This window comes from Leucoraja erinacea, unplaced genomic scaffold (genome assembly GCF_028641065.1).
Source record: "Leucoraja erinacea ecotype New England unplaced genomic scaffold, Leri_hhj_1 Leri_1463S, whole genome shotgun sequence".
NCBI classification, from domain to species: domain Eukaryota; kingdom Metazoa; phylum Chordata; class Chondrichthyes; order Rajiformes; family Rajidae; genus Leucoraja; species Leucoraja erinaceus.
This window is the reverse complement of record NW_026575741.1, coordinates 10,001-33,894: the sequence shown is the minus strand read 5'-3', so window position 1 is coordinate 33,894 and position 23,894 is coordinate 10,001. Positions and strand designations below refer to the sequence as shown.

The 23,894-nt window shown below is 54.2% G+C and overlaps 2 protein-coding genes across 2 annotated transcripts in view; one reads left to right on the top strand and one right to left on the bottom strand.

The window, feature by feature from the left end:
- The first annotated feature begins 742 nt into the window (after positions 1-742).
- On the top strand, positions 743-10,218 carry LOC129715868 (E3 SUMO-protein ligase PIAS1-like). The gene is made up of 5 exons (XM_055665757.1): positions 743-879; positions 2,697-2,874; positions 5,164-5,303; positions 8,269-8,306; positions 8,449-10,218. Exons 1-5 carry the CDS (start codon positions 753-755, stop codon positions 8,737-8,739), a joined length of 774 nt encoding a protein of 257 aa, XP_055521732.1. The 5' UTR covers positions 743-752; the 3' UTR covers positions 8,740-10,218.
- A 2,114-nt stretch (positions 10,219-12,332) lies between these two features.
- Positions 12,333-23,894, bottom strand: part of LOC129715867 (DNA-directed RNA polymerase III subunit RPC3-like) — a gene marked incomplete at its 5' end in the record, with an annotated part of 21,122 nt that continues 9,560 nt past the window's right edge. Inside the window, 6 exon segments of the mRNA XM_055665756.1 lie at positions 12,333-12,545; positions 15,053-15,202; positions 17,635-17,684; positions 19,328-19,429; positions 21,198-21,367; positions 22,521-22,583. Coding sequence (XP_055521731.1) covers positions 12,446-12,545; positions 15,053-15,202; positions 17,635-17,684; positions 19,328-19,429; positions 21,198-21,367; positions 22,521-22,583 — 635 coding nt within the window.

Here is a 23,894-nt window from a genome sequence, read left to right as displayed (position 1 = left end):
CCCACCTCGCCCTCCTCCCCCCTTCGAGCCATGCCCACCGAACACTTCAATATGATCATGGCCTGCATCATCCACCTCAGTATAGAAAACATAGAAATTAGATCAGGAGTACCGAGTCCCCCTCGGCCCCTTCCTGCCCCCCCCCCCCCTGTGCACGCCATTCAATATGATCATGCGCTTCATCAACTTCAGATCGTACCCCCCCTGCCTTTCTCTCCATACCCACTCGATCCCCAATTATGACAAAAGCCGCAACCACATCTTAACCCTCCTCCGTTAAATACTAGCCCAATGAAAGCTGTTGGCCCTCAACATACCTTCTGCTGAAGTGTGAGCACCCTTTCCTGTACATATCCTGCCTACCTGGCCCCCCCCCCCCCCCCCCCCCCTTCTCTCCATACCCCCCAGTCGCTCGGATTAACAGCGAAGGGCAGAAACTTGCTGTTCACCTGCTAGTTACATATAACAAACTTATTACACTGTACCTGGTAGAAAACAATTCACCATTGCCCCCTCCCCGCCCCCCTCGCTTGCTGAGTTCCTGGGCTCCCTCCACCAGCCGATCCCATCGACGGGTGTCAGGGGTTATGGGGGGGGAGAAGGCAGGAGAATGGGGTAGCAGGGAGAGATAGATCTGCTCCGATCACTTATGTCCTGCTCTTCCACTGTCCTCCATCGCTCCTTCCCACCCCCCCCCCCCTCCATGCCTTTCCCTCCCTCCCTCTCTTCCTCTCCCCATCCCCAGGCTCTTCATGGAGATCCTCAACCTGTGCACGCACTGCGACGAGATCCTGTTCAAGGAGGACGGCTCCTGGAGCCCGATGCAGCCCAAGAGGGTGAAGCAGGAGCCGCTGTGGTCCTCGTACAGCGGCGCCGACGGTGAGGGGGTCCCCCCATGCTCGCCCGTACCCAGAGGGGAATGTCTGCGGGGTGGGGAGGAGAGGCGGTGGAGAGAGAGGGCGGGGGCAGAGGAGAGGGGGAGGGGAGAGAGGCGGAGACTGAGGAGAGAGGAGGTGGACAGGAGGAGGAGGGGGGAGAGACGGGGACAGAGGGCGGGATGGGGAGGAGAGGAGGGGAGGGGGCGGTGAGGAGGAGCGTAGATGGACGGGAGGGGAGAAGGAGGGAGAGACACAGAGAGGGGAGAGGAAGAGGGGGAGAGACCGGGCGAGAGGAGGCGGGAGAGGGGAGAGAAGGTGAGGGGAGGGAGGGGAAGAGAGGGAGAGGGTGGGGGTGGAGTTGGGAGAAGACAGAAGGGAGGGGGGGGGGGGAGTTCCAAGTGAGGTGAGAGAGGGCGGGGGGGAGGAGCTTCGAGGAGGAGAGGAGAGAGGGAAGAGAGAGGAGAGGGGGGTAGAGGTGAGAGAGGGGCAGAAGAGAGGAGAGGAGGGGGATGAGAGAGAGACGAGAGGAAGAGAGGTGGGGGAGGGGAGAGGGGGAGAGACGGGACGGAGGATGGGAAAGATGGGGAGATGGAGGAGGAGGAGGGGGGCGCGGTGAGGAAGCGGAGAATGTAGATGGAACGGGAGGGGGAGAAGGAGGGAGAGAGAGAGAGAGAGGGGGGGGAGGAGAAGAGGAGGGGAGGGGAGACCAGAGGGGAGAGGGCGGTGGGGAGAGAAGTGGAGAGGGGAGGGAGGGGGAGAGAGAGCGGGGTGGGAAGAGAGAGGAGGGAGGGGGCGGCGGGGGGAGAGAGAGGGTGTAGGGAAGGGGAGCGAGGGAGGAGAGAGAGAGAGAGGGGGTAGAGGTGAGAGAGGGGCAGAAGAGGGGGGAGAGAGGGTGGACAGGGGGAGAGGGGGAGGGAAGAGGAGAGAAGAGAGAGAGGGGGGTAGGGGGAGAGAGAGGCGAAGGAAGAGGAGCGAGGGGGAGGGGGAGAGACTGAGGAGGAGAGGGACAGGACCGGGGGAGAAAGGAGAAGGGCAGAGAGAGAGGGAGATCAGGAGGTGAGGAGGGAGCGGAGGAGGGGAGGGGAGCGGTGAGGAGGATGGGTAGATGGAGGGAGGGGAGAAGGAGGAGAGACACAGAGAGGGGGGAGAGAGAAGAGGGAAGGGAGAGACGGGAGAGTGGGATGGCGGGTGGGGAGAGACAGAGGGGAGGGAGGGAGGGGAATAGAGGGAGAGAGCGGGGGAGGGAAGAGACAGAAGGGAGGGGGCAGAGGGGGAGAGAGGGTTGTAGGGAGGGGAAGGAAGGGAGGAGAGGGAGAGAGAGGGAGAGGGGGTAGAGGTGAGAGGTGAGGGAGAGGGGCAGAAGAGAGGGGCAGAAGAGAGAGGGGGAGAGACTGAGAGAGAGGGTGGGCAGGAGGGGAGGGGGGAGAGACGGGACAGAGGGGCGGATGGGGAGAGGGGGGGAGGGGGCGGTGAGGAGGAGCGTAGATGGACGGGAGGGGAGAGAAGAAGGAGAGAGAGACAGAGAAGGGGGAGAGACAGGGGGGAGAGGGAGAGGGGTGGGGAAGAGAGAAGAGACAGAAGGGAGGGGGGCGGGTGGGTGGGAGGGTGTAGGGAGGGCGAGAGGGGGGAGGAGAGGGGGGGGAGAGGAAGAGGGGGAGAGAGAGGGGGAGAGAGGGCGGTGGGGAGAGAAGGGGGAGGGAGGGAGGGGAAGAGGGAGAGAGAGGAGAGGGGGTAGAGGTGAGAGAGGGGCAGACGGTTTATATCACGGTCCAGTACATGAGTGGGATGACGTGGGTTTGTGTTGCCCTGTCCCTGCAGCGGGCGGCGCTGCGGTCCAGGACCCGTTCTCCCGCAGGAGGTGCTGCGCCCAGCGCGGTAGTTCCACCGCCGAGGTGATCGACCTCACGCTGGACAGCTCCTCGGATGAGGAGGAGCCCCCCGTCAAGAGGCACTGCCACGTGGTGACGTCAACGCACCTCGCCTCCGTCAACAAGCAGTGAGTCCGCCTTCGCCTTCGCCGTCGCTCCGCTCCCGCGCCCTCCAGTACTCCCCCACACACCCTCCACTACTCCCCCACACGTCCTCCACTACTCCCCCACACACCCTCCACTACTCCCCCTCGTATTTTGCTTGGGCAGTCTACACCCCAGCGGTATGAACATTGACTTCTCCAATTTCAGGTAGTCCCTGCTTCCTCCCTCCTTCCCCTCCCCTTCCCAGCTCCCTCACTGTCTCCGCCTCTTCCTTTCTTCTTCCCGCCCCCCACACATCAGTCTGAAGAAGGGTCTCGACCACGAAACGTCGCCCATTCCTTCGCTCCATAGATGCTGCCTCACCCGCGGAGTTTCTCTAGCATTTTTATCTACCTTCTTCAGACCTGCTCTCTTTGCCTACACGTTGTGGAGTGGACCCTCCCCGCACTGTGACACCCCCTCCCCTCTCACGCCCACCCCCACCGCCCCCCCCCCCCCCCCCACGTCGGGACATCCACCTCCACACCCTTCACTACTCCCCCCCCACGTCCTCCCACTACTCCCCCACATGCCCTCCATACCGATCCCCCACACACCCTCCAGTACTCCCCCACACACCCTCCCACTACTCCACCCACACAGTCCTCCACTACTCCCCCACACAATACCCTCCACTACTCCCCCACACACCCTCCACTACTCCCCCACACACACCCTCCACTACTCCCCCCCACAATACCCTCCACTACTCCCCCACACACCCTCCACTACTCCCCCACACACACCCTCCACTACTCCCCCCACAAATACCCTCCACTACTCCCCACACAGTCCTCCACTACTCCCCCACATGCCCTCCACTACTCCCCCACACACCCTCCAGTACTCCCCCACACACCCTCACTACTCCCCCACAGTCCTCCCACTACTCCCCCCCACACACCTCCACTACTCCCCCACAAATACCCACACTAATCCCCCACTACTTCCCCCACACACCCTCCACTACTCCCCCCACACACCCCTCCACTACTCCCCCACACACCCCCTCCACTACTCCCCCACACACACCCTCCACTACTCCCCCCCACACCCTCCACTACTCCCCCACACACCCTCCACTACTCCCCCACACACACCCTCCACTACTCCCCACACACCCTCCACTACTCCCCCACACACCCTCCACTACTCCCCCACACCCCACTACTCCCCTCCACTACTCCCCCCCGCAACCTCCACTACTCCCCCACACACACCCTCCACTACTCCCCCACACACCCCTACACTACTCCCCACACACTCGCCCTCCACTACTCCCCCACACACACCCTCCACTACCCCCCCACACGTCCTCCACTACTCCCCCACACACACCCTCCACTACTCCCCCACACACCCTCCACTACTCCCCCACACACCCTCCACTACTCCCCCCCCACTACTCCCCCTCCACTACTCCCCCTCCACTACTCCCCCACACACACCCTCCACTACCCCCCCACACACCCTCCCACTACTCCCCCACACACACCCCCCACTACTCCCCACACACACACCCTCCACTACTCCCCACACACCCTCCACTACTCCCCCCACACCCCTCCACTACTCCCCCCACACACCCTACACTACTCCCCCACACACACCCTCCACTACTCCCACACACACACCCTCCACTACTCCCCACCACACACCCCACCACTACTCCCCCACACACCCTCACTATACTCCCCCCACACCCTCCACTACTCCCCCACACACCCTCCTACTCCCCCACACACCCTCCACTACTCCCCACACACACCCCTCCACTACTCCCCCACACGCCCTCCACTACTCCCCCACAACACACCCTCCACTACTCCCCCGCGCCCGCCACTACTCCCCCACACACACCCTCCACTACTCCCCCACACACACACTCCACTACTCCCCCACACACCCACTCCACTACTCCCCCCGCAACCTCCACTACTCCCCCACACACCCTAAGCTCCTCCCCCCACACCCTCCACTACTCCCCCACACACCCTCCACTACTCCCCCCGCAACCCTCCACTACTCCCCCACACACCCTAAGCTCCTCCCCGCGCCCTCCACTCTCCCTCGCCCTCCCTCCCTCCCAAGCCAATTAACCTACAAACCCGCACGTCTTTGGAGTGTGGGAGGAAACCGAAGATCTCGGAGAAAACCCACGCAGGTCACGGGGAGAACGTGCAAACTCCGCACCGTAGTCGGGATGGAACGCGGGGGGGTCTCCGTGACGGCAACACTAAAATAAATGATGTTAACCCCGCCATTACCCGCAGGTTCCTCAGCCTCCACCAGCTGCCTCCGGCCCACCAGAGCCCAGCATCCACCGCCGTCTCCACCGACTACCTGCCCTCGCTCTCCATCCCGGAGTACCAGCTCTCCTACCACATGCCTCCGCTGCCCTCAGACTTCCAAGGTAATCCTTACGCTCCTGAAAAAGTTCACTTGAAAGATAGACAAAGTACGAATTCTTAAGACCATACAAAGCTTTAATTTAACACCTGACGGGTGTGGACTGAGAGACTCGGAGGCACCAGTTTCACGTCTGAATCTCCAGCAGCACACACAAAGAAATACTAGAACACACAATTCAATTCAATTCAATTCAACTTTAATGTCATCGCACAAATACAAGTATGAGTACAACGAAATGCAGTTTTGCGTCAGTCCGTAGTAGTTGTACATAAAGAAAACAAAAAAAATAGAAAGAGGGAAGATACAGAATAATCAGGAAATACAGAATGATTAAACAATGGGGACGGAGGGACCTGAGAAATCTATCGTCGGGACTTCGAGTTCAGCAGTGTGATTGTGTTGTTATAGAAGCTTTTCCTCATCCTACTAGTACGTGACCTGAGGCTCCTGTATCGCCTCCCTGATGGGAGGAGGGCAAACAGTCCATGGTTGGGGTGTGAGGGGTCTTTGATGATCTTCCCAGCCCGTCTCAGACACCGTTTTCGGTGGAGGGCATCCATGGCAGGGAGCGGGGCCACCGATGATGTGCTGCGCGGTTTTCACCACCCGTTGTAGTGCCTTCCTGTCCGCAGCAGTGCAGCTGCTGTACCATCCCGTGAAGCAGGGGGTCGGGATACTCTCTATGGTACAGCGGTAAAAGTTGGTCAGGATCTGGGGGGACAGGTGGGCTTTCTTGAGCCTCCTAAGGAAGTAAAGACGCTGCTGTGCCTTTTTGATCAGCTTGGAGGTGTTGAGGGACCAGCACACGAGTTTATATACCTACAGAAATAAAGCCAATTCGCAAGTACAAAAACCATCATCCACCGCCAAATATGGAGTTGTTTTTCACTCTTTGCCAAAAGTCAGTCACCCCAATGGAATCCTCTGGGCCCCTTCTTATCTGATTAACCTCTTCAACTTACATAAAAAACCTTGCAAGAGATCTGCAAACTTTTCACCTTAAGTTAAAAAAAACCCTTGTCACAATGGAAGTTGTCCATATCCCATCATGCATTACAATTGGCCTTTTACAACAGGAAAGCTTAAATGTGACAACAGTCAATTAATAACTAACTCTTTCACTCCCAACGCCAACGCTCCTCGCCCCCCCTGGCCTCGACGCTTAGGGCGCCCAGATTCAGATTCAGATTCAATTTTAATTGTCATTGTCAGTGTACAGTACAGAGACAACGAAATGCATTTAGCATCTCCCTGGAAGAGCGACATAGCAAACGATTTGAATAAATAATAATAAGTGTCCGGGGGGGGGGGTGGTGATTGGCAGTCGCCGAGGTACGTTGTTGAGTAGAGTGACAGCCGCCGGGAAAGAAGCTGTTCCTCGACCTGCTGGTTCGGCAACGGAGAGACCTGTAGCGCCTCCCGGATGGTAGGAGGGTAAACCGTCCATGGTTGGGGTGAGTCCTTGGCGATGCTGAGCGCCCTCCGCAGACAGCGCTTGCTTTGGACAGACTCAATGGAGGGGAGCGAGGAACCGGTGATGCATTGGGCAATTTTCACCACCCTCTGCAATGCCTTCCGGTCGGAGACAGAGCAGTTGCCATACCACACTGTGATGCAGTTGGTAAGGATGCTCTCGATGGTGCAGCGGTAGAAGTTCACCAGGATCTGAGGAGACAGATGGACCTTCTTCAGTCTCCTCAGGAAGAAGAGACGCTGATGAGCCTTCTTGATCAGAGTAGAGGTATTGTGGGTCCAAGAGAGGTCATCGGAGATGTTGACTCCCAGGAACCTGAAGCTAGAAACACGTTCCACCTCCGTCCCGTTAATGTGGATGGGGGTGTGCGTGCCGCCTCTGGACTTCCTGAAGTCTACAATGAGACTACAATACCAGGTCCAAGTCTCCTCCTAATTTGAGGAAGGACATTCTTGCTATTGAGGGAGCCCAGCGTAGGTTCACCAGGTTAATTCTCGGGATGGCAATTGAAGCAAAGAGATCCATCTGCAGTTGCACAGAGCCCTGGTGAGACCACACCTGGAGTTTAAGAAGGAACTGCAGATGCTGGAAAATCGAAGGTAGACAAAAATGCTGGAGAAACTCAGCGGGTGCTGCAGCATCTATGGAGCGAAGGAAATAGGCAACGTTTCGGGCCGAAATCTTTCCTTTCCTTCGCTCCATAGATGTTGCTGCACCCGCTGAGTTTCTCCAGCACTTTTGTCCACACCTAGAGTATTGTGTGCAGTTTTGAACCCCCTAATTTGAGGAAGGACATTCTTGCTATTGAGGGAGTGCAGCGTAGGTTCACCAGGTTAATTCCCGGGATGGCGGGACTGTCATATGTTGAAAGAATGGAGCATCTGGCCTTGTATAAACTGGAATTTAGACGGATGAGAGGGGATCTAATTGAAACATATAAGTTCAATAAGGGGTTGGACACACTAGTGGCAGGAAACATGTTCCCGATGTTGGGGGAGTCCAGAACCAGGGGCCACAGATTAAATGGGTAAGCCATTTAGAACGGAGATGATGAAACACTATTTCATCATCTCCGAGAATCCTCTGCCTCAGAGGGCGGTGGAGGCCGGTTCGCTGGATGCTTTCAAGAGAGAGCTAGACAGGGCTCTTAAAGATAGCGGAGTCAGGGGAGAGAAGGCAGGAACGGGGTACTGATTGGGGATGATCAGCCATTGAATGGTGGTGCTGGCTCGAAGGACCGAATGCCCTACTCCTGCACCTATTGTCTATTGGGACGACTGAGAGGGGATCTGAGCCCCTCCCCCGTGGTTAATGTATCCTGGCCTTCGTACCCTACCACCTCCCTGCTCATTGGGTATCCTTGCCTCATCTATGCTGTCTGTGTGTGAGCGTGCGTGCATGTGTGTGCGTGTAGCGATACTCTAGAATCTGACTGACCCTCCCTCTCTCTCTCCCCCCCCTCCCCCCCCCCCCCCCTCTCTCTCTCACTCAGGTTTGGACTTATTTTCCTTCCTTCAAGTGGACAACCAGGTATGTGTGTCATTTAATTTATTTCCAGTATATCGGCCATTTGCATGTTAGCCTCCGACCCTTTCCCTGCACATCTAACCCTGTCGGGATTTAACGTGAAGGAGGCTGGACCTGTGTGACTGTGTGACTCTGTGACCTGCAGAACCAGCGCTCGGTGATCAGCAGCAGCTCGGATGAGCTGGACCCCATGCACGCTTCGCTCAGCCACTTCTTCCCCTTCACCTCATCGCCCCAGTACCTGGAGCCCTTGCTGAGCCCAGCCCGCACCATGCACGGGAGCGCAGGCCGGAGCAGCAGCAGCAGTGGCGCTGGCGGTGGTGGCGGTGGAGGCGGCATCATCTCCGGCAGCATCGCCCGCGACAACGGCCCCGCCACTCACACCGAGACCGGAGCTACAGCGGCCAACATACTCGATGTCATCTCCTTAGACTAATGGGACTGTCCAACAGAGAGCAGACACGCACGCTCACACACATACACGCACACACACACAGACGCACACTCACACGCACACACTCACGCACACACACGCACGCACACACACGCACACACACGTACGCACACACACGCACGCACACACACGTACGCACGCACATGCACGCAAACTCACGCACACAAACTCCCACTCCCACGCGCACACACACACACACACACACGTATGCGCACACACTCACTCGCACACTCACACTCACACGCACGCATATACGTACGCACACACACACACTCACACACACACAGACACACATACACACACACACACACGCACACACACACACACATACACACACACACACACACACACACACACATACACGCACACACACACACACACACACACACACACACACACACACACACACACACACACACACACACACACACACACACACACACACGTACGTCTACCTGCCCTGAACTCCAACCCATGCCCGCTGGAGACGGGCATCTTGTGTGGTAAAGGCAACACAGGCCGCTGTAGCTGGTGGTGAACAACCTGGGCCGGACACAAAACGTCACCTGTCCGGTCTCCCGAAGGGTGCGAACACAAAACATCACCTATCGGTGGTCTGAGGAAGGGTCCCGACCCAAAACATCACCTATTCGGTCTGAGGAAGAGTCCTGACCCAAAACTTAACGTATCAAGTTGAAAAGAAGGATTCCAACCCGAAACGTCTCTGACCCATGTTCTCCAGTGGTGCTGCCCGTCCCGCTGAGTTACTCCAGCACGTTTGCGTGCTTCTGCATATTAGCCAGCACCTGCGGTTCCTTGGGTCTCTGCTACTGAGGACAGACGCACTTGCCTTCATCTGAAAGCAGCCGAGCTGATCGGAGAGAGACTATTCCACGGGAAACAGTCGCCCATTCCTTCTCTCCAGAGACGCCGCCCGCCCCCGGTCTGAGTTACTCCGGCTTTTTTTGCGTATCTTCGGCGTATAAACCGACAACCGCAGGGTGTTGTAATCCACCCCCCTTCAGAAGAACTGGTACCGTTGGGGAGAAGGCACAAATAACCCCCCCTGCGGGCACCAGGAAGAACCTAAACCCGCTGCGAGGGGAGAGAGTCCTGAATAACGGTGGCCATTTTATAACGGTGGCCATTTTAAATGTAGCGCTGAGATTTAAACCCCCCCTCCATCCCCTTTTTTTACGCAAATTATGTAAGGGAACTAACTTTCTGTACAGAGAAAGCAAAAATGATCTATTTTCAGTGAAGGGTATTTTGTAAATATCAAAGTATTTAAAGAAAAAAATCAAAATTTCCAAAGACTTGTTGTTCACCTCACTGTTGCATTGTGCCTATCGTGCTGGTAACTCTATCCAAGCATTTAATCTCATTAGCCACCCATCAGTGAAAACATAACTGGACCTTCATGTATCGACCCAGTTATCGCAATTAAAAGGTCTCGGAAATGATGACGGGGTAGCGGTCTTATTCCAGGTTTGTCTCCCAAGTTTGCGGAGGGGCAGTGTTAGCTGTGAGGAGGATGCTAGGAGGCTGCAAGGTGACTTGGATAGGCTGGGTGAGTGGGCATGCATGGCAGATGCAGTATAATGTGGATAAATGTGAGGTTATCCACTTTGGTGGCAAAAACAGGAAAGTAGACTTTCAGAAGGCTTTTGACAAGGTCCCACATAAGAGATTAGTATACAAACTTAAAGCACACGGCATTGGGGGTTCAGTATCGATGTGAAACATAGAAAACATAGAAACATAGAAATTAGGTGCAGGAGTAGAGGCCATTCGGCCCTCGAGCCTGCACCGCCATTCAATATGATCATGGCTGATCATCCAACTCAGTATCCCGTACCTGCCTTCTCTCCATACCCTCTGATCCCCTTGGCCACAAGGGCCACATCTAACTCCCTCTTAAATATAGCCAATGAACTGGCCTCAACTACCCTCTGTGGCAGAGAGTTCCAGAGATTCACCACTCTCTGTGTGAAAAAGGTTCTCCTCATCTCGGTTTTAAAGGATTTCCCCCTTATCCTTAAGCTGTGACCACTTGTCCTGGACTTCCCCAACATCGGGAACAATCTTCCTGCATCTAGCCTGTCCAACCCCTTAAGAATTTTGTAAGTGCATGGCAGATGCCGTATAATGTGGATAAATGTGAGGTTATCCACTTTGGTGGCAAAAACAGGAAAGTAGACTTTCAGAAGGCTTTTGACAAGGTCCCACATAAGAGATTAGTATACAAACTTAAAGCACACGGTATTGGGGGTTCAGTATCAATGTGGATAGAGAACTGGCTGGCAAACAAAGCAAAGAGTAGGAGTAAACGGGTCCTTTTCACAATGGCAGGCAGTGACTAGTGGGGTACCGGTGCTGGGACCCCAGCTATTTACAATATATATTAATGATTTGGACGAGGGAATTGAATGCAACATCTCCAAGTTTGTGAATGGCACTAAGCTGGGGGGCAGTGTTAGCTGTGAGGAGGCTGCAAGGTTCTACTGCAGTTGTACAGGGTCTTGGCGAGACCACACCTGGAGTATTGCGTACAGTTTTGGTCTCCAAATCTGAGGAAGGACATTCTTGCCACAGAGGGAGCACAGAGAAGGTTCACCAGACTGATTCCTGGGATGTCAGGACTGTCTTATGAAGAAAGACTGGATAGACTTGGTTTATACTCTAGAATTTAGGAGATTGAGAGGGGATCTTATAGAAACGTACAAAATTCTTAAGGGGTTGGACAGGCTAGATGCAGGAAGATTGTTCCCGATGTTGGGGAAGTCCAGAACAAGGGGTCACAGTTTAAGGATAAGGGGGAAATCTTTTCGGACCGAGATGAGGACAACTTTTTTCACACAGAGAGTGGTGAATCTGTGGAATTCTCTGCCGCAGAAGGTAGTTGAGGCCACAGTTCATTGGCTATATTTAAGAGGGAGTTAGATGTGGCCCTTGTGGCTAAAGGGATCAGGGGGTATGGAGAGAAGGCAGGGATGGGATACCGAGTTGGATGATCATCCAGTACCCCGTTCCTGCCTTCTCCCCATATCCCCCGACTCCGCTATCTTTAAGAGCCCTATCTAGCTCTCTCTTGAAAGCATCCAGAGAACCGGCCTCCACCGACCTCTGAGGCAGAGAATTCCACAGACTCACAACTCTCTGTGAGAAAAAGTGTTTCCTCGTCTCCGTTCTAATAGGCCGACCCCTTATTCTTAAACTGTGTGTGTGTGTGTGGCCCCTGGTTCTGGACTCCCCCAACGTCGGGAACATGTTTCCTGCCTCTAGCGTGTCCAAGCCCTTAACAATCTTATTTGTTTCAATAAGATCCTTCTAAACTCCAGAGTATTCAGATTCAGATTCAATTTTAATTGTCATTGTCAGTGTACAGTACAGAGACAACGAAATGCATTGGAAGTATACAAGCCCAGCCGCTCCATTCTCTCAGATTTAAACCAGCATCTGCAGTTCCTACTATGCACGACATCCATCGAACAAACTATCTTGAAGGGCCGAATGGCCTACTCCTGCACCTAATTTCTATGTTTCTATCGCCCGCACAAGTTACCAGACGTACGTTTGTTTATAAAGAAACATTTTTTTAATTTAGCTCGTCCATTCGGGGCCGTCCGTCCGATCTCTAGGCTGGTCTGTGGCCCACCGACGATGGGGATACGGAGTGGGCTGCTTCTCATCGCTTCTGCGGCTGTTCCTTTTCAATCCGAGTTGTAGCGATGTAGGACTCCAGTATAAATATTGTCTCGTCCACCTGATTTTCACTCGAATCCAACCTGCGGGGGGGGGGGGAAGGCGAGCATAGAAGTTGGGCGGTTGTACAAGACGTCGGTTAACATAGAAACATAGAAATTAGGTGCAGGAGTAGAGGCCATTCGGCCCTTCGAGCCTGCACCGCCATTCAATATGATCATGGCTGATCATCCAACTCAGTATCCCGTACCTGCCTTCTCTCCATACCCCCTGATCCCCTTAGCCACAAGGGCCACATCTAACTCCCTCTTAAAATATAGCCAATGAACTGGCCTCAACTACCTTCTGTGGCAGAGAGTTCCAGAGATTCACCACTCTCTGCGTGAAAAAAGTTCTTCTCATCTCGGTTTTAAAGGATTTCCCCTTTATCCTTAAGCTGTGAAGGTTAGAAGGTTAAAGCATGCTGTTCTGTGTTAGAGGAAAAATATTGTCAAGCTTGAAAGGACGCAGAGAATATTTACGCCGATGTTGCCAGGACTAGCCCTCGTCTCCGTTCTAAATGGCTTACCCCTTATTCTTAAACTCTGTGTGTGTGTGTGTGTGTGTGGCCCCTGGTTCTGGACTCCCGCAACATGGGGAACATGTTTCCTACCTCTAGCGCAGTGGTTCCCAATGTGGGGCAATTTGATTTTTAAGGGGGGCAATTTCCACCTAATGTTTTTTTCTTTTTTTGTTTTACAATTTTTTAGTAATTTCTTGCTCAGAACTTTTAACTATCTTTTGTTTATTTCATTTTTCTTTTTCATGGATGCCATGTTCTTTTGAAGCTTGTTTAAACCAAGGTATTGGCGTTTTAAGCTTCTTCAGCTGAAATGGAGTTCACTTTTTAAATGATAAGAATTATATATCACCACATGGGGGGGGGCATCAGGATTTTAGTGGTGATTAGGTGGGGCATGGCCAAAAAAAGGTTGGGAACCACTGCTCTAGCGTGTCCAAACCCTTAAATTCGAGGACCAAAACAGAATTTCGCAGAGAGGTGGTGAGTCTGTGGAATTCTCTGCCTCAGAGGGCGGTGGAGGCCGGTTCTCTGGATGCTTTCAAGAGAGAGCTAGATAGGGCTCTTAAAGATAGCGGAGTCAGGGGATATGGGGAGAAAAGGCAGGAACGGGGTACTGATTGGGGATGATCAGCCATGATCACATTGAATGGCGGCGCTGGCTCGAATGGCCTACTCCTGCACCTAGTGTCTATTGACTAGAGGGTGTGAGCTACAGGGAGAGGTTGAGCAGGCTGGGTCTCTCCCTCTCTCTCCTTCCTCCCTGCATGCACGCTCTCTCTTTCTCACACACCCCCTCCCTCAAATTAGAGGACCATACCTGCACACAATACTCCAGGTGGGGTCCCGAGTCTGAAGGGTCTCCACCCGAAACGTCACCCATCTATGTTCCCCAGACTATATACTGAGGAAATGTGAGGAGGGACATTCTTGCTATTGAGGGAGTGCAGCGTAGGTTCACCAGGTTAGTTCCCGGGATGGCGGGAATATCTGTCATATGGAACTCAGCGGGTCAGGCAGTATCTCTGGACCTTAGACAATAGGTGCAGGAGTAGGCCATTCGGCCCTATGAGCCATCCCCTTATTCTTAAACTGTGTGTGTGGCCCCTGGTTCTGGACTCCCCCAACATCGGGAACATGTTTCCTGCCTCTAGCGTGTCCAAGCCCTTAATTATCTTCTACGTTTCAATGAGATCACAGCTTAAGGATAAGGGGGAAATCCTTTAAAACCGAGATGAGGAGAACTTTTTTCACACAGAGAGTGGTGAATCTCTGGAACTCTCTGCCACAGAGGGTAGTTGAGGCCACACAGTTCATTGGCTATATTTAAGAGGGAGTTAGATGTGGCCAAGGGGATCAGAGGGTATGGAGAGAAGGCAGGTACGGGATACTGAGTTGGATGATCAGCCATGATCATATTGAATGGCGGTGCAGGCTCGAAGGGCCGAATGGCCTCTACTCCTGCACCTATTTTCTGTTTCTATGTCTATAGAGGTGTACAAAATCACCGGGGGAATAGACCGGGTAGACAGACACACAGTCTCTTGCCCAGAGTAGGGGAATCGAGGACATGGGTTTAAGGTGAGGGGGGGGGGGGAACGATTTAAAAGGACCCAGAGGGGTAACTTTTTCACACAAAGGGCGGTGGGTGTGCAGATCGAGCTGCCGGAAGTGGTCGTTGAGGCTGGGACCCTCGCTATAGACACCAGGTGCAGGAGTAGGCCATTCGGCACCTAATTTCTATGTTTCTATGAGATGCCCTCTCATCCTTCTAAACTCCAGAGTGTACAAGCCCGCAGCCGCTCCATTCTCTCAGCCTATGACAGATATTCCCGACCTACTGTCTATGATCCAGAAATACTGCCTGACCCGCTGAGTTCCAGCACTTTGTGCCTGTCTATCTTCAGTCTGAAGGAGGGTCTCCACCCGAAACGTCACCGATACCCATTGTCGGGAGATGCTGCCTGACCCGCTGAGTTACTCCAGCGCTTGGTTTAAACCAACGCCTGCGGTTCCCGGGCCAACACTCACATGTTGACATTGTGCTTGAGGCTCTCCAGCTGCTGCTGCTCGGGGGCAGTGATCATCTCCTCGATCTCCTGCAGCTGTAGCTCCTCTGCGCCCGTCGCCTGCATGGAGGCCATGATGGCCTCGATTCGCTGGGACTTCTCCAGTAGACGTCTGAGAAAGAGAGTCGCAGTGAGTGATACGTAGAAACGTGGGCGCCTACAGTCGGCCCTTCGAGCCCAGCTCCGCCATTCATTATGATCGTGGCTGAGTAGGGGAATCGAGGACCAGAGGACACAGGTTCAAGGTGAAGGGGGAAAGATTTTAATAGGAATCTGAGGGGTAACTTTTTTCACACAAAGTGTGGTGGGTGTATGGAACATAGGAAATAGGTGCAGGAGGAGGCCATTCGGCCCTTCGAGCTCAGCACCGCCATTCATTGTGATCATGGTTGAGTAGGGGAATCGAGGACCAGAGGACACAGGTTCAAGGTGAAGGGGAAAAGATTTAATAGGAATCTGGGGGGTGATGGGTGTATGGAACATATGAACATAGAAAATAGGTGCAGGAGGAGGCCATTCGGCCCTTCGAGCCAGCACCGCCAATCATTGTGATCATGGCTGATCGTCCCCAATCAATAACCCGTGCCTGCCTTCTCCCCATATCCCTTGACTCCACCAGCCCCTAGAGCTCTATCTAACTCTCTCTTAATTCCATCCATGTTGGTTTAGATAACTATCCCGTATACATTCCAAGAAATCCTCTTCCTCAGCACCCCTGCCAGTTTGATTCACCCAATCTGTGTGTGTGTGTGTGTGTGTGTGTATATATGTGTGTGTGTGTATATATATGTGTGTGTGTGTATGTATGTATGTATATATATATATATAGATATATTTATATATAGATATATATATATATATAGATATATATATATTATACATATATCTATATATATATATATATATATATATATATTACATATATATATATACACACACACATATATATCCATCCCTTGACTCCACTAGCCCCTAGAGCTCTATCTAACTCTCTCTTAAATCTATCCAGTGATTTGGCCTCCACTGCCCTCTGTGGAAGGGAATTCCACAAATTCACAACTCTCTGGGTGAAAAAGTTTTTTTCTCACCTCAGTCTTAAATGGCCTCCCCTTTATTCTAAGACTGTGTGTGTGGACCCTGGTTCAGGACTCGCCCAACATTGGGAACATTTTTTCCTGCATCTAGCTTGTCCACAGTCCTTTTATAATTTTATATGTTTCTATAAAAATCCCCCCTTCCCCCCTCATCCTTCTAAACTCCAGTGAATACAAGCCTAGTCTTTTCAATCTTTCCTCGTATGTGGAAACAGGCCCTTCGGCCCAACTTGCCCACACCGGCCAACATGCCCCAGTTACACTAGTCCCACCTGCCCACATTTTGGTCCATATCCCTCCAAACCCGTCCTACCCATGTATCTGCCTGTTTCTTAAACGTTGCCTCAACTACCTCCTCCGGCAGATCTTTCCATTCCACCTGTGTGGAAAAAGTTACCCCTCAGAATCAAGAGATAGTTAGATAGGGCTCTTAAAGATAATAGAGTCAGGGGAGAGGGCAGGAACGGGGTAATGATTGGGGACGATCAGCCATGATCACATTGAATGGCAGTGCTGGCTCGAAGGGCCGAATGGCCTACTCCTGCACCTGCTGTCTATTGCGAGGGTCTCAGCCTCAACGACCACTTCCGGCAGCTCGATCTGCACACCCACCGCCCTTTGTGTGAAAAAGTTACCCCTCTGGGTCCTTTTAAATCGTTCCCCGCCCCCCTCACCTTAAACCCATGTCCTCGATTCCCCTACTCTGGGCAAGAGACTCTGTGCGTCTGTCTACCCGATCTATTCCCCTGGTGATTTTGTACACCTCTATAGACATAGAAACATAGAAAATAGGTGCAGGAGTAGGCCATTCGGCCCTTCGAGCCTGCACCGCCATTCAATATGATCATCCAACTCAGTATCCTGTACCTGCCTTCTCTCCATACCCCCTGAACCCCTTAGCCACAAGGGCCACATCTAACTACCTCTTAAATATAGCCAATGAACTGGCCTCAACTACCCTCTGTGGCAGAGAGTTCCAGAGATTCACCACCCTCTGTGTGAAAAAGTTACCCCTCAGATTCTTATTAAATCTTTTCCCCTTCACCTTGAACCCGTGTCCTCTGGTCCTCGATTCCCCTACTCTGGGCAAGAGACTCTGCCCGATCTATTCCTCTCATGATTTTGTACCCCTCTATAAGACCGCCCCTCATCCTCCTGCGCTCCAGGGAATAGAGACCCAGCCCTTTGCCCCAACCTCTCACTGTAGCTCAGGGCCCCTCGAGTCCCGGCAACATCCTCGTGAATCTTCTCTGCGCCCCCTTCCAGCACGGCGGCATCTTTCCCGTGACGGGGCGGGCGAAAGTGGACGTGATACTCCACACGTGGCCTCGCCAACGTCTTGTGACCGACACGCCCCTCAAGTTCCGCGCGCGCTCAGTACTCGGACTGACGGAGGCCGGTGTGCTCCAAGCTCCCCAAAAAACGACGCTCCCCTCTCTCACACACTCACTTGTTCTCCCGTGTCTCGTGTTCCCGACGTTCGATTAGATTCACCACGGTCTGAAACAAAATGCCGGGCGTAAGTCCAGAGATAAGAGCGAATGGTATGTTAGCATTCATCGCAAAAGGATTTGAGTACAGGAGCAGGGAGGTTCTACTGCAGTTGTACAGGGTCTTGGTGAGACCACACCTGGAGTATTGCGTACAGTTTTGGTCTCCTAATCTGAGGAAAGACATTCTTGCCATAGAGGGAGTGCACAGAAGGTTCACCAGACTGATTCCTGGGATGTCAGGACTTTCAGGTGGGTAGTTGAGGCCAGTTCATTGGCTATATTTAAGATGGAGTTAGATGTGGCCCTTCTGGCTAGGGGATCAGGTGGTATGGAGAGAAGGCAGGTACGGGATACTGAGTTGGATGATCAGCCATGGTCATATTGAATGGCGGTGCAGGCTCGAAGGGCGGAATGGCCTCTACTCCTGCACCTAATTTCTATGTTTCATATGAAGAAAGACTGGATAGACTCGGCTTGTACTCGCTAGAATTTAGAAGATTGAGGGGGGATCTTATAGAAACTTACAAAATTCTTAAGGGGTTGGACAGGCTAGATGCAGGAAGATTGTTCCCGATGTTGGGGAAGTCCAGAACAAGGGGTCACAGTTTAAGGATAAAGGGGAAATCTTTTAGGACCGAGATGAAAAAAACATTTTTCACACAGAGAGTGGTGAATCTGTGGAATTCTCTGCCACAGAAGGTAGTTGAGGCCACAGTTCATTGGCTATATTTAAGAGGGAGTTAGATGTGGCTAGGGGGATCAGGGGGTATGGAGAGGAGGCAGGTACAGGATACTGAGTTGGATGATCAGCCATGATCATATTGAATGGCGGTGCAGGCTCGAAGGGCCGAATGGCCTACTCCTGCACCTATTGTCTATGTTAAGAGCAGCTCAAGATGTTATCAGGCAACTGAACCATCCCACCACAACCAGAGAGTGGTTCTGAAACATAGAAAAAAGGTGCAGGAGGAGGCCCTTCGGCCCTTCGAGCCAGCACCGCCATTCATTATGATCATGGCTGATCGTCCCCAATCAATAACCCGTGCCTGCCTTCTCCCCATATCCATTGATTCCACTAGCACCTAGAGCTCTATCTAACTCTCTCAAGAGAATAACTTTAAGAGCCCTATCTAGCTCTCTCTTGAAAGCATCCAGAGAACCGGCCTCCACCGCCCTCTGTGGCAGGGAATTCCACAGACTCATAACTCTGGGTGAAAACGTTTTTTCTCACCTCAGTCTTAAATAGCATTACCCCTTATTCTTAAACTGTGTGTGTGTGTGGCCCCTGGTTCTGGTGAGCCCCAACATCGGGAACATGTTTCCTGCCTCTAGGGTGTCCAAACACCTTAACAATCCGGAGCGCCTGGAGAAAAACTCGCGGGTGAGGAAAAACGTGCAAACTCCGTACAGACAGCACCCGGAACCCGGGTCTCTGTCGCCGTGAGGCAGCGAGTCTACCCGCTGCGGACGCCTCGAGTGTGTTTCCGCTGGTTGGTTAGCACGCAACACAAAAGCTTTTCACTGTACCTCGGTACACGGGACAATAAACTAATACTGAACAGCGCTGAGACTGAGAGGGGGTAGCACGGACACCACGGGCCGAACGGCCACATTCACGGGACGCCGAGGGATAGCAGAGGCCGCGATTACCTTGTAGCAACGCTGCAGTATCATGCGCGCCGCTGCCTGCAGGTTGACCGTGTACAGGTAGAAGGTTCTGGAAGGCGCGTGGTCAGGTGTCTTGGGGATCTCCTGCAAGGGGAAAGGGTTGGGGGTGGATTAGGAGGATGGGGCAGGAGGCTGGCAAATGCAGCTCTCGATGGGGGTTAGATCAGGGGTTGGGGGCTGTGGGGGGGGGAGGGGGGGTGGTGGAGGGAGACGGAGGGAGAGAGAGAAGAGACGGAGAGAGTGAGACAGAGAGGGGAAAGGAGAGGAGAAGGAGAAGGGGAAGGAGGGGAGAGAGACAGAGAGGGGAAGGAAGAGATAGGGGAGAGAAAGAGAGGAGAGGAGGGGGAAGCGAGAGAGGGAGAGAGGAGAGAGAAGAGAGAGGGAGAGGGGAGAGGGAGAGAGGGAGACAGAGAGAGAGAGGGAAGGAGAGAGGGATGGAGAGAGGGAGAAGGACGGAGAGAGAGAGGGGGAAGGAGAGGGAGAGAGACAGAGAGAGTGAGACAGAGAGAGAGGGAAGGAGGGAGAGGGACGGAGAGAAGAGGAGGGGAGAGAGAGAGGGAAGAGAGAGAGGGACGGAGGAGAGAGGGAGAGGGGGAAGGAGAGGGGGAAGAGAACGGAGAGGGAGGAGAGGGGAGGAAAGAGAGAGAGGAAGGAGAGATGAGGGGGGAGAGAAGAAGGGATGGAAGAGAAGAGAGAGGGAGGAGAGAGAGATAGGGGAGAGGGAGGGAAAGAGGAGAGAAGAGAGGGAGGAGGAGAGAGATAGGGAGAATGATTGGGGAAAGAAGGAGGGACGAGAGAGAGACAGGGAGAGAAGAGAGAGGGAGAGAGGAGGTAGAGAGGGGCAAGGAGGAGATAGAGGGGTAAGAGCAGGATGGGGAGGGGAGAGGAGCAGGGATGGGATAGAGAGGGTTGTGAGGCAGGAGGGGGGCAGAGCACGGAGGGAGGGGGGGTCTCGAGCTAGAATAGGGGGAGAGGGAGCAGAGGCGGGGGGAGGAGAGAGGGAGGGAGAGGCTTTGGGAATTGGGGGGGGGGGGGGGGGGGGAGCTCTTGAGACCCGAGAGGTTGTCTGTGAGGGGGGGGGGGGGGGGTGGGGTGTGTGAGGAGGGAGGCTGAGAGGCGATGGGGGGGTTATGCGGTTGTGGAGGTGGCGGGGAGAGGAGGGGGGGGAGTGAGTAGGGGCGAAGGAGGGGGGGGGGTTGTCAGGAGGCTAGGGGGAGTTGAGCCCGGGTGTGAGGAGGGGTGACGGAGTGGGGGGGGGTGGTGTGTTTGGGGAGGGGGGGTGTGGTGTGATGAGGAGGAGGAGGGGAGGGTGAGGGGAGAGGGGGGGGAGAGAGGGGGGTTCGTTTGGGAAGGGGGGGTTGAGGGGAGAGGAGGGAGTTAGATGTGGCCCTTGAGGCCAAGGGGATCAGGAGGGTATGGAGAGAAGGCAGGTGACGGGATACTGAGTTGGATGATCAGCCATGATCATATTGAATGGTGGTGCAGGCTCGAAGGGCTGAATGGCCTCCCCTCCTGCACCTAAGTTCTATGTTTCTATGATGGGAGGTGGGGGGATGAGAGGGGGGGGTCAGATGCGGGGGGGGAGGGGGGGGAGTGAAGAGAGGTGAGGGTGTTGTGGGGGGGGAGGCGTGATGGGTGTGGGTGTGGGTGTGTGTGTGTGTGTGAGTGTAGGTGTGTGGGTGTGTGTGTGTGTGTGGGTGTGAGGTGTGTGTGTGTGTGTGTGTGGGTGTGTGGTGTGTGTGTGTGGGGGTGTGAGGTGTGGGTGTGTATGTGTGTGTTTGTATAAGATGTGGTGTGCGTGTGTGTGTTTGTGTGTGTGTGTGTGTGTGTGGTGTGTGTGTGTGCTCCCCACCTGCAGGCTGATGAAGTTATCGGGACAGCATGCGATAACCCCATCTCCTGGCCTCCTTGGCCTGGGGCGTGCAGGATCATGGCAAAACTCCTCCACCTGCTTCTGCGGCCAGGTGGGCGCTTCCGTCAGTAGGAGACGGAAAATCCGGGCCGACGCGAGAGCGAACATGGCTTGGGCATGGAACGCCGGAGAGCTGAGGGGCCCAGGGGAGAACGGGAGAAGACACACACAATCACACACACAGTTTCCAATCCTAAAATCAGGACAACTGACCCCCCTCCTCCCTCCACTCCCATCGTTCCTCTCCCCTTCTCTACCTCCGTTCCGTGTCTGACTCCCTCTCGCTCCCTCTCTCTCCTCCACTCCCATCCTCTCCGCCCTCCCTTCTTCTCCCCACTCTCTCCCCTCCCTTCCCGCCTCTCTCCTCTTAAGGGCCCTCTCCCCACTCTACTCCCTCAATGACGTTCCCCGCCCTCTCCTCTCCCTTCCGCCCCCTTCCTCCCTAACTACTGCTCTTCCCCCACATCCTCTCCTGTACAAGATTGTTTCAGGCTTGGGGGTCCTGCTAGAGGCAGGAAACATGTTCCCGAGTGGGGGGGAGTCCAGAACCAGGGGGACCACACACACACACACACACAGTTTAAGTATAAGGGGCAAGCCATTTAGAACGGAGACGAGGAAACACTTTTTCTCACAGAGAGTGGTGAGTCTGTGGAATTCTCTACCTCGGTGGAGGCCGGTTCTCCGGATGCTTTCAAGAGAGAGTTAGATAGGGCTCTTAAAGATAGAGAGAGAGAGTCAGGGGATATGGGGAGAAAAGGCAGGAACGGGGTACTGATTTGGGGATGATCAGCCGTGATCACATTGAATGGCGGTGCTGGTGCTGGCTGGAAGGGCCGAATGGCCTCTACTCCTGCACCTATCGTCTATCTCTGGAACTCTCTGTCACAGAGGGTAGTTGAGGCCACACAGTTCATTGGCTATATTTAAGAGGGAGTGAGATGTGGCCCTTGTGGCTAAGGGGATCAGGGGGTGTGGAGAGAAGGCAGGTACGGGATACTGAGTTGGATGATCAGCCATGATCATATTGAATGGTGGTGCAGGCTCGAAGGGCCGAATGGCCTCTACTCCTGCACCTGTTGCCTGTTGTCGACTGTCCCGCTGAGTTACTCCAGCGTTTTTGTGCTTGTGCCTGCGGTTCCCTCCTCGACGGTCGGAAGGGGGTCCTTGGGTCGGGTCGGGACGGGAGTGGGTCGTCGGTGGGGTGGGAGAGAGGGGGAACCCACGTTACGGGGGGGGGAGGAGGAGGGGGGAAAACTTAACCGTTCTCCTGCACCACCGACTCCACCGTGGCGCAGGCCAGCGCCGCCAGGGCGCGGTGGAGATCGGAGCGGCGGTCAAGGAAGTCTGTGTCCGCTCGTACACGTTGAACCGCGCACCCCCCCCCTCCCGCCTCGCCTGCAGCCGCCCCACCAAACACCCATGACAATACGGAGGCTGCCACACCCTCACCCCTCTCCCCCCCCCCCCCCCCACCCCCCAGGACATCAAGTCTAGATATCCGTAACTGAAATAAATAATAAATAGATACACACAAAAATCTCTCTCTCTCTGATAGCTGTGCACTGACCAATGTGTCTGTCTGTCTGTCTCCCTCTCCTTTTTGTCTCTGAGATATCTGTACATTGACCATGGTCTCAGTCTCTCTCTCTCTCTCTCTCTCTCTCTCTCTTTCTCTCTCTCTCTCTCTCTCTCTCTCTCTCTCTCTCTCTCTCTCTCTCTCTCTCTATCTCTCTCTCTCTCCCTCTCTCTATTTCTTCCCCTCCCTCTCTCTCTCTCTCTATCTCCTTTCTCACTCTCAGGAACTCTCTCTCTCCATCTCCTCTCCCACTATCTCTCCCTATCCCTCTTTCTCTCTCTCTCCATCTCGTTCGCCCTCGCTCGGAAACGGTCTCTCTACCTCTCCTTCTCCTCTCTCTCCATCCCTCTATCTTTCTTTCTCACTCTCTCTCTCCCCCCCTATCTCTCTCTCCCTTGCTCGGGAACTGTCTCTCTTCCTCTCCTCTCTCTCCCTCTCTTTCCCTCTTTCTCTCTCCCTCTCCATCTCCCTCTCTACATCTCTCCATCTCCCTCTCTCTCCATCTCCCTCTCTCTCTCCATCTCTCCCTCTCTCTCTCTTTCCATCTCTCTCCCTCTCCATCTCCCTCTCTCTATCTCTCCATCCCTCTCTCCCTCGCTCTCTCACACCCACAGCCCGGTAATTCAGGGCTGCTTCTGCAGACCACTGTGTGTGTGTGTGTGTGTGTGGGGGGGTGTGCTGTGTGTGGTGTGTGTGTGTGTGTGGGGTGTGTGTGTGGGTGTGGGTGGGTGGTGTGTGTGTGTGTGTGTGGGTTGCGTGTGTGTGTGCGGTGTGTGTGGGTGTGCGTGTGTGTGTGTGGTGTGTGTGTGCGTGAGTGTGTGTGTGGTGTGTGTGTGTGTGTGTGTTGTGTGTGGTGTGGGGGTGTGTGGTGTGTGTGTGTGCGTGTGTGTGTGTGGTGTGTGGGTGTGTGTGTGTGTGTGTGAGTGCGGGGGTGTGTGTGTGTGTGTGGGTGTGTGTGTGTGTGGGGTGTGTGTGTGTGGTGTGTGTGTGTGTGTACTAGTGAAGCAACTCTCTGTGGGGGAAGGTTACACAAAAAAGCGGGAGAAACTCAGCGGGTG

Coding starts and splice junctions, on each gene's coding strand:
- LOC129715868 (XM_055665757.1), top strand. CDS start 753: ATGGAGATCCTCAACCTGTGCACGCACTGCGACGAGATCCTGTTCAAG. Junction 880..2,696: donor CTCGTACAGCGGCGCCGACG/GTGAGGGGGTCC, acceptor CTGTCCCTGCAG/CGGGCGGCGCTGCGGTCCAG. Junction 2,875..5,163: donor CTCGCCTCCGTCAACAAGCA/GTGAGTCCGCCT, acceptor CATTACCCGCAG/GTTCCTCAGCCTCCACCAGC.